At 34.1% G+C, this 10,615-nt stretch overlaps 1 protein-coding gene across 5 annotated transcripts in view; it reads right to left on the bottom strand.

Annotated features, from left to right (window-relative positions):
• Window positions 1-605: 605 nt before the first annotated feature.
• Window positions 606-10,615, bottom strand: part of U2surp (U2 snRNP associated SURP domain containing) — a 57,835-nt gene continuing 47,825 nt past the window's right edge. For 4 of the 5 annotated variants that reach the window (XM_078043464.1, XM_078043462.1, XM_078043463.1 and 1 more), the window contains one exon: window positions 8,915-9,458. In XM_078043464.1, the coding sequence (XP_077899590.1) occupies window positions 9,320-9,458 (139 nt within the window). In that variant the 3' untranslated portion in view covers window positions 8,915-9,319. Of the gene's footprint in view, window positions 1,015-8,914; window positions 9,459-10,615 lie in introns of those variants that run through there. The other variant, XM_078043465.1, reaches the window with a different exon arrangement.

Genomic DNA, 10,615 nt, shown 5'->3' with positions numbered 1-10,615 from the left:
TCTCTCTCTCTCTCTCACACACACACATAAAGCCTGGCAAAATTATACATAAAAACTGAAAACCAATGAAGTCATCTAAAGGCTTACATTTAAGTTATACATTTTCTCTCTTCTAAAAATAATATTGTGGTTGGGGACAGGGGATGGGTTACAATAGATTCATACTGAGTCTTTGGCTTTTTGCCTCAGCTGTCAGAGGAAATCAGGGTGGACCCGAGGACATGGTTGCCACTCAGCATGGCTTATGCAAGTGGGACTGCTTTAGACCCACAGATTTCTCCAGATGACTAAACCAGTTACTTCACTCATCTAGAGAGCCTGCCAAAATCTCCTTCTGTTTTATAGATTCCAGAAATCTCCCCAGCTGGAGCAAGTCATTTCACCCAATTTAAATTACTTTTAAAAATCATGTCATAAATTCCTAGGGCTGACAAAGTTGGGGTCAAATACCTATTCCCCAACACAAGAGGTCCAAAATGGTATTATATTTGGAAAGAAAGTTAACAAGATGCATTATATGAACTGTAAAATGTTTATATCTTTGATCCAGTAATTCCATAACTGAAAATAACTCAAAAAATTTTAAATGTATGAAATAAAAAATGTTAAGCATAGTAATATTTACTACAGCATTATTTAGAAGAGAAAAAAGTGGAAACAATTCAAGTTGATAACAGGGTACTGACAAAGTAAACTACAACAAATATAACAATTAAAGTTATGTTTTCTTTAAGTTGGTAACAAAAAGATAAATCCACCAGGAGAGCTCTTCATGGTCGTTGAACTTTCAGCAAAAAGACAGGCTGAAGAAGGTTGGCACTTTGATCCTTCCCAGAGGGGTCCTGGCCAGACGGCTCCCCTGGGAATCTGGCTTCCTTAGCCTGCTGCTCCCATCCTGCAGATTCCCATGTCGGGCTTTCCAGGTGCAGTCAATCCTCGGTGCCTCCATAGGTTTCCACTAATTCCTTTTTTCTTAATTTAACTAGGTCTCTGTTGTTTTTACCAAAGGACCCTCTGAAAAATAAAGTTGCCTAATCACAATTCCAAAGTGTTTTCCAAAGTATGTTCAGTGGAACGTTAGCCCTCTCAAATCAGGTTTCAGAAACACACAGTCCCCTGCCTGAGGATCTGTGGCACATCCTCAAGGTCCAGGGAAGTGCTGCTGTAAAGAAGCCTGATGGGCCAGGTCTTCCCAGCTCAGTTACCCACGCAACTCCATTCACAAATAATACCTACCAACAGTCTGCAGTGCAGTAGGTGGTTGTAGCAGTGGACAGCAGTAGTACTGTAGACGGGAGTCTACACAATTTATCATTTCTTCATATAACCAGCCGAGAGTAACAGGAGCACTATGTCCTGATCAGCTGCCTGTTGGGAGTTCTGAACGAGAGGTCAAGTGAAGTCAATCTTACAGTGAATACCTAGCCTCTGTTGAGGGAAGGAATCAACAGCATTGGAGAAAATGCAGAGAGGCCAACTCCTTCACTAGGGAGCTGCCCCATGCTTGGGACAGTGCTATAAAATCCCATTTCATCTCTATGGCTAAGAGCCTCCTTTCTGGTTCCCTTGCTTCTTCTCTGTCCCCATCCCAATCTGTCTATACAGTGGCCACAGTGATCTTTCAAAAACGACATCAGGGTACACCCCTGCTTAAAACTGACAAGCTCTACCTAACCTCACCTCATGGCATACCCTCCTTTCCTCACTGCAATTGGGCCACACTGTCTCCCATTTCTCAATGTCACCAACACCTTTCCCCTCTTCAAACATGCTCCAGCTCACTCATTTAACCATCTGAAATGATCCCATTCAATTTTTAGTCTGGCTCTTCTGATTAGTATGTAATCCTGCAAGGAAGGAACTAAAAGCTGCAAAGACAGAGGAAAGAGGCACTACAAGGCAATCAGGGGAGGTAAGGAAGGCAGGACAAGTCTTCCATTTCCTCCCAAAGTTCATCAGATTTCTTCTTTTTCACCAAAAGGGTCTTTTCAACAGAGGTAAATCACCTTCCACAGTCATAGGAGCTTTACAAGGCCCTCAAGGATCTCTAGATCCCCAGTGGGTACTATGTAAGGACACATCATGATAAACTGACAAAGGGTCAAAATGTGGGATCAGACACTAAAAACAGCTTGAAGGTTTTCTTCTTATAATGAGTTAAATAAAGAGTTATGAGGTCCTGGGAAAGCTGAAGTGAGGCCTGTGTACCTAAAGAACTCTTGAATTCCACTGTGAACTCTGGCACTTGGAAAGAATCATCTCGATCCTTCACTGGCTAGGACAGTATTAGGATCTGTGCTATAGCTGCTAATCATGAAGAATATTTTAAAGATAAGGTGTTCCAGATAGTTGAATTCTGCAACTTATGAAAGGCTCTGAAATACACAGTAGGCAGACTATTTTTAACACAAAATTTCTTTCATTCTTCATATACTGTTAGTCATAGTCTTACCATATAATAGTGACAAAATACACACACTAGATTATAAAATATATGCAAATAAAGAATATTCTGAGGCTAGGCACAGGAACACACACCTGTTAATTCCAGAAACTCAGGAAGCTAAGACAGGAGGATCACAAGTTTGAGGCCAGCTATAGCAATTTAGTAAGACCCTGTCTCAAAATTAAAAAATAAAAAGAGCTAGGAAGATAACTTAGTAGTCAAGTGTCCCTGGGTTCCATCCCCAGTACAGAGAGGAAAAAAAAAAAAAAAGGAAAAGAGAAGAACGTTCTGAGAAGTTTTAATAAGTTTCACATTAGTCAATTAAAATGATCATTCCTTGCCTAAACCCTTCCTCTTATACTATTTAAATCAAATTAAGCATGTTTTCAGGATAATCCATTCAGAATGAAACTAGTATTTCTAGATGTAGCTGTCTCTTGGGAAATCCTTGAAGAGTGGTATTTCTGTTTTGTGTTACTTATATAGTATCTGGCACAAAGTTGGACATGCTGCAGATTTTGGGGGAAGAACACATTCTTAAAGTAATGATGTGTTAGAATGAGGATGAGCATTCTATGAAATACATACACTTGCTACACATGGTATGTAATCTTGAAATTCACAGTTTTTAAGTTTACATTAAATAAATGCTACTGAAACTAGAGAATCTAAAGTTACCTACTTTCTGGATCCTGATACCTAATTATATCCTGTGCAAGAGACCTACATTAGCCCAGACTGTTTACCTTCCCAAAAGTTAGTGATACAACAGATCCTTGTTAAAATGTCAGCATAACCAAAAAACTGAAAAGCATTTTCCTAAATGATCTTAATAAACTGTTTATACCCAGTAGCTATTGCATAGTGCATAAAACAAAACATGCTGAAACAAGAAAAATCATCTAACATCACTTCATTAATAGGAATATTCAGCTGCTCAGGTAACCAAACTATAGTGAGGTGTTTGTTTTCCAAATTTAATGTTTCAGCTCTATGAAGGACCCTAGTGTTTTAACATGTTATGCTCCTCCAGATTCATGTTTTATAGCTCAGAAAACTCCAAAAAGCTTTTTAAAAGTAAGATAGGATGTGTCAGAGGTTGAGGATGAACATCCTATGAAATTCATAAGCTACACAATATTTCATCTTGAAATTCACAGGGTTTAACTTCACATTAACTAAATGCTACTGAGTTTAATCACACTCCCAGTGCTTAAGCTCAGCTCTGGTAACTGGGGTGCGTGTGTTTCACATTGAACTTTGACAAAGAATCCGGTGCTTCACCAAATTTAATACTGTTCTCTATTCTTACATACACCCCTTTTCAGCTACTTACATTGATTTTCCTTTCTGGAATTCCACCTTTCAGAAACTTTTCTTGGTGGAATTCCAGAGTCATAAATGACAACTGATGAAAAAATATTTTTAAAAATCTACTTAATAAAAATGTTTTTTCTCAAAGGAGATTAAGAATATCATACAAAAGACTGGAACAGGAGATTATAAGTATTTAATATGTAATAAATGTGCTAATATTATCACCAAATTTATAAAATGTTAACCAATACAAATCAAGTGTTTAAAAATTCTCAAATTTCAGTGCTACTTTATCTCATTTTAGTTACAAGATGTTCTCATCACTCATTTTCAGGAATACTAAATGTTTAAGTACCCCTATGACAACCACATGCCAGTGATTTACATGATTTCTTACTTTGAATAACCACACAGATTATTATCTTTGTCTTGTAGGAAGATGATGAAATTCCAAAATAACACAACACACCTAGTAGAGGAGAAAGGCTGGTGTTCAAATCCAAACACAGGTATCAGACTTTTCTTCTTCCTCTACTACTATGCCATGCCACAACACACTGAAGTATCAAAAAACAAATTGTTCTAAAACAGAATGATACTGTTTTCTAAGACAGAGGAAAATAACTTATAAAAAATAAGAAAAGTTTTCTTTGTGGCAAAATGAATATCTAATAAAAAAAAAACTAAGCTTCCTACATGTCAAAAATTTCCTTTCTCATGAGGCAAAAAAAAAAAAAATCAGGAAAGCATTTAAGTATGGTTATTGATATTAATCCACTACACTTTCAAAATTGGTTTGCACTGAAAGTGTATTTTGCACCCCATGCTATGAAGTGTTAATGTGAAACTACATCATATATAACTATAAGAGAACACGAAGTACAAAAGGCTGGGAAAATGGTAAAGAATTTTTAATTCAGTGGTGTGCTGTGTGATCTTACTTTCTAGAGTAATCAAACAGAATGAGGTTATGAGGTATGAGGGGTGGGAGAGGAAGGAGAATATGGGGAGTTGTTTAATGGGTAGAGTTTCAATATTGCCAAAATAAAGAATATTCTGGAGATTGGCTGCATATCAATGGGAATACACCTAACTCCACTAAACTCACTTAAAAACGGTTAAGATGGCGAATTTTGTTAATAGCATTTTACCGCAATTAAAAATAAAGAGGAACCATTAAATTATTTTTTAATGTGATAATGATGCCGTGGTTTATGTTTTAAAAACAAAACAAGAGATACAAACTAACAAATTGATAGATATATGGATATTTGTTGTAGAAGCCTACTTTTGTATGCATTTTAAATTTTCTTCACTGAAATAAAATAAGCAGAACAAAATAACTTTTTTTAACAAGGAGAACAAGGAAATGAAATTACCCAAACAACAGAATCATATATCATGAAAATATGTGATTAGAGTTTAGATTTATAAAATGTAACATTTTAGTTTTAACTGATAAATGTGACACCTCACTTTTTCACTTGGGACAGAGCTGCTAAAACTAGACATGGTTTACCAGGCTTTCATTAGAACAACTGTATGGAGAAAATTACTTGAACAGTCTAAATTTACTATGAAAACAACGTATTTTATTAAAATAATTAAAATTCAGAAAACAACAACAAAAGGGAAATTTCACAACCTTTGTTAGCAACTATATAATCTTTATGTAGAAAAACTATAAAGTGACAGTCTGATCTGGAAAGCAGTGCCACAACAATCCTAACCCTTAAGTCAAGGGTAACCAAATTCAGTTGCTGTAGAATATTTCAGCAGAGCTGACTTCAACTATATTATGCTTATTTCTGAAAAACTGTCTTTTCTATTATTTCAAATCACCAGATACATAACATTCAAAAGCCTGTTAAAGTGAAAGGATAAAACACAAATACTCTAAGCACAATTACATGTAAAAACAATTGAGGGTATTGAATCTATAGATCTGAAAAACTATACAAATGACCAACTATACACATAATCCATTTACACTGAGGTTCCATGAGGTGGTACTGGAGGAACATGGAGGCACTGATTCTCAACAGTGGAGCAGGCTCACTCTGCACAGCAGTATACTCCCAACCCTTCCGTCTGTCACCACCACACTGCTCCTAGGGGTTTTACTTGTTTTACTTAAATCCGAACAAGTAGATGATAAAAGAAGAAGAGTCAAAAGGATGAGAAACACTCTCTAAAATCTATTCCAAAACATACATGTGAAAAGAAACCAAGCACTTTGTAAAATTTGAGTTTTTACAGGAATATTTTCCTTTAAATTTAGTGTCTTCACTAGTATCTGCACTGAATTTCATAATTAACTTTTCCATTAAAATGTCACTGAAGAGAAAAAAAGTTTTGTTTTGTTTTGTTTTTTAAATACACAATCTCAGAAACGTGGTACTATATTTTTAAAAACAACTTTGCTAAAGAAATCACACCGTTGTGGTCATCAGACTAGTTTAAGTCACTTTGGCAATATATTTATTTGCTCTTATTTTTAATAATGATAAAACTATTATCATGATCATGTAATTTTTCAGAACTTATATCACCAAGAAGGTAAATGTATACAAAATATTTCTAATAAACCTAAATTTGATCAAAATTTCTTCAAAATATTTTCAAGTGATCAAGAATATTATTAAAGTTTCACACATAAGTCACAGCATTTCCCCCAAGATTCATTAATTGGGATAAAAGATTCTGGGTAAGTTCCTAGGAATGGTCTATAGTAAAGAAAAATTGGGTCAGTGTAAAGTAATTTCTGCAAACTTTAGCAAAAAGGTCAAGACTATTCTGAGCCAAATAAAGAGCATTCTTTTGTATCAGAGATTTTTGTTATGTTAATTCTTTAGTCTCTAACTTTTCAAGATGTTAAAGTTCATAAATTTCCATGTTTACTAATATAACAAAGAATATAAACATGTCAAGAAAAGATTCACCAACATGATCCTTTTCAATCACTGGTCTCTTTCCAGAAAGAGAGAGACCAACACTTATTTCCTTTCTTTCACCTGGGAGAAGAGAGGAGAGTTACATGATGTTAACCTGGTAAGAAATCACTGTGTATAAATGGTAGATTTGAGGGTAAAGAATTTAAATGATGCCCTTTGTAAAGATAGACAATAGAGGATTTCCTCTTGTGTGTAGTTGTGGCAGAGGACAGTGACTGTTACATAGCTGGAACATGGTCTTTCCTACAACTAGAAGAAAGTAGTCAATGCACATTTCAGTCAACCTAGAGACATTTGGCTATGCACTAATGTTCTGTAGTTCCAAATTGATATTATAAAACTGATATTATAAAAATATGGTAGGATACCTATCTTCCTCCCACAATTCACCAACTTCTGATCCTATTCAACTTTCACAGAATTTACAGGGAATTTAACAAGCTTACTCTAGATATTTCTTTATAAAGTAAAATTGGAACTAACCTATCTTACTATTTGCAATTTAAGAAAACAAAATCCAATAAACACATTAACAAATTTCACCAAATACATTCTACTAGGCCTAAGCAATCCCCCTTAACCAAAAGTAAGCCAGTTTTATCCACTGCAAAGACAAACTACAATAATTTTATCGAGATGTATATAAAGAAAACTGCTGAATTCCTTTGCAGTAGGAAAAATTACCAATAAGCACCCCAAACCACTACTCACTCCTCCCTCTTCCAGGGTTTGTTTTGTTTTTGTTTTTGCTTTTAGAGCAAGAGGAAAATAAGCATCCCTTGCAACTTAACTGAAAATATGATACCATGACCATTTCTAAGCCTATACAAGATAACAGTGAATGGGGAATGCCAAAATCACCAGCAATTCAACACTAGTAATGTTTTTGCAAAGAAAGGTGGATTATATAAAAATTACATTCTTCCAGGCAACGATTGGGGGAATAAATGGTTACTTTAAAATAATGACATTTATAGGTTTTTAAATACCAGCACCAAATGTTCACATTAATTATTCTGAACAACTTTTAGAAATTAACTATCCTAACAAAATGGATAAACAAAAAAGAGTGAACAATAAGGAAATAACTTCCAAGTAATACTTGCATGCTAAGACCAGTATATAAAATAACCTGATAGATTGGCTCATTTCCAAAGCTCTTGTAGATTTGCCCAGTTTGGACATAGTATGCCTCACTGCTCAACTAACAAGTTTCTTCCCAAAACATGGACACAAAGTATCTTATTTTTTGACAAGGCAAGACTAAGCACAAAGTTGAAAAGATTTTTTTTTTATAAGCAAGGGAAATCAAAACAATCCATTATTATAATAGCTTTCTACTTTCTCTGCTAAAGAGAAAAAAAAAAACATCAAACCACTATGTAAAATGCCTTAATGAAAAACTGAAAGCAAGATTGACAAATAATAGTGTCAGTTCAAGTCTATGTAACCCTTTATTACATTATATTTATAGTAACATTATGGTCAACACTACACAAGTTTTTTTCTTCTCAGACTACAGGGATTTTATTCTCATTTATAATAGATTTTAACTCTGAGAATGGTTTTTGCACCTTGGATTTACAAACCATTGGATGTTAAATTTCCTGAAAACCATTGTATTTTTAAATTTTACTTAGAACTACACCTAAAGCCAAACTTTCTTTTTAAAAATTAAGATGTTTTAAACATAAATTTATAGAATTATTCTGATACCGGTGTTTGAAAGACAGCTCACAGAAAATTATAAAAGGGCAACTATCATACGAAAGAATTCTATGATCAAATCTTGTTAGAAAATTTCTTTTATAAATAAACTTTTTCCATAATAGAAGACAAAAATCAAGAGATTTCATTTTCCCCTAAAAATAAGTAGTTGCTCAAGACATGGGTTGAGTGTATTGAAATAATATTGCTTCTTTGAAAAAAGAAAAATGTTTAAGTCAAGCATTCCATTCTCTGGGTATTGGAATTATCCAAGAGAACCTTACTGAAGAAAACTAGTCAGCAAACCTACCAATAGTAGTTTCAGGTCCCTTAATTTTGATATTCATCTTAGTAAATATAAAACTTCAGCTACTTGAACACTGGAACTTGTAAAGTGCATTAAAGGGTATAAGAAACACAACATTAATGCCAAATTCACTTTGTAGTAATTCAAGGGACTTGATATCACCAACTGGGCAAAAAAACAACATTATAGTTTTCTGTTCAGATTTTATTTGAAATCTAATTCAAATTGTCAAAGCTACAAAAGGGGGGAAGACATCTGTATTATTTTTGCTAAGTCACAACATCCTAAAACAAAATACTACTACTGCCAGCAGATCCATTATACACATTTCTGATGAAATTCATTAGCACAATAAAAATTTCATCTTCAGAAACAGCCACAATGAAAGTAATTTATACAATATAAAACAATGACAGGTCTACAGATGCAGTTACTCATGAGTTTACACATGCATTCACAAACAAACAAAAAAAACCCAGGAATGCTCTTTCATTTGATTTTTTTTGTTTTGTTTTTTTAAAAAACAGACCATTCAGGCACAAAACAAAATCGCATTTCCAATAAGTGACAGCATCTTAAAAACATATGTCAGTGTTTGTTTTTCTTTGACTTTTTATGAGACCTGTGTGGAGATCGGGACTGGGATCTGGATTTCTTCCCTGATTTTTTAGGGGATCTAGATCGTGATCGCCTAGACCTTTTAGGTGTCCTTGACCCAGATGGTGATCTAAGGAAACAAAAAAACAAAAACAAAAACAAAAAAACAAAACAACAACAAAAAAACCACAATTTATCATGTGATCAAAACTGCTTATCCATAAATTGTTTAAAATGATCTTTAAGAGAGCACAATGAAAGTCACTAAAATAAGACTGTGAACTTCTCAAGTTTATATTTTGCCCAGTGTGTGTATAGGCAACACACACACACACACACACACACACACACAAACAATTTTGTAGTTACTATGCAATTCATCAATGATAATCAGTTAAGCACCTATTTGTAAAGAAAGATTTCTATGTTCCCTACCCCTGCTCTACTGAATCTAAATCTCTAGAGGCAGGGACTGAATTTGCATTTTTAACAAGCTCACTGTTATCCAATGTTCTCAAAATGTAAACCTCTAATCTACAAGGTAACTTTCAAAATGGCACCTAAAATTAGTCACAAAACACAGCAGCTTTGCAACCCATCATCTTGAGGGAAAAAACTTCAAATTACTACAATATAGTTCAAGGGCATCATCGGAGAGCATAATTTTGTTAAGTGTTGTTTATGAAGATTTTCAAAATGAAGAAATATACAAGTACACATATATACATATATACATACTGTAAGAGAACCCTATTGAAAGATTTTACTAATAGTTACAATAATAAAATGTTAGTATATAAAGCAGTTTTAGCTCTCGGAAAAAAATCTATAATACCAAATAAATAAAACATTTCTGAACCACTTTTAGTTCTATGAAGTAAAAGGAATAAAGAATATAAAATACTAAATTACATACTGAAGAAATGGTATAAATGGTATTTATTTCCTCAAATCTCTACCCACAAACTTGTTAAAAATATTCCTATGGGGGGTGCATTTTTCTTTCAGCTTTGACATAATCTGTGAGAATATTCTACAGAAACTAAAGAGCAAAATGAAAAGTAAAGCAACTACCCCCATGTCACAGGAAGCATTGGATACATCAAAAATTCTCAGCTGGTCTTTAACTTGTTGGGAGCCTTCTTGTACTTTAGTCATGAGAGCCTGGGGTAGGGATGTGGGGAATAACAACCTAAAATGAAACTGTTATCTCTCTTTTAAAACTCTGTCAACCAAATTATGTTCAAAAGCTGGTAGAATAATAAGGATACTGGTATTTAAAATATT

This window comes from Ictidomys tridecemlineatus, chromosome 3 (genome assembly GCF_052094955.1).
Source record: "Ictidomys tridecemlineatus isolate mIctTri1 chromosome 3, mIctTri1.hap1, whole genome shotgun sequence".
Classification (NCBI taxonomy): domain Eukaryota; kingdom Metazoa; phylum Chordata; class Mammalia; order Rodentia; family Sciuridae; genus Ictidomys; species Ictidomys tridecemlineatus.
Note: the sequence above shows the minus strand (reverse complement) of the source record. Positions and strands in the feature narration are given on the sequence as shown.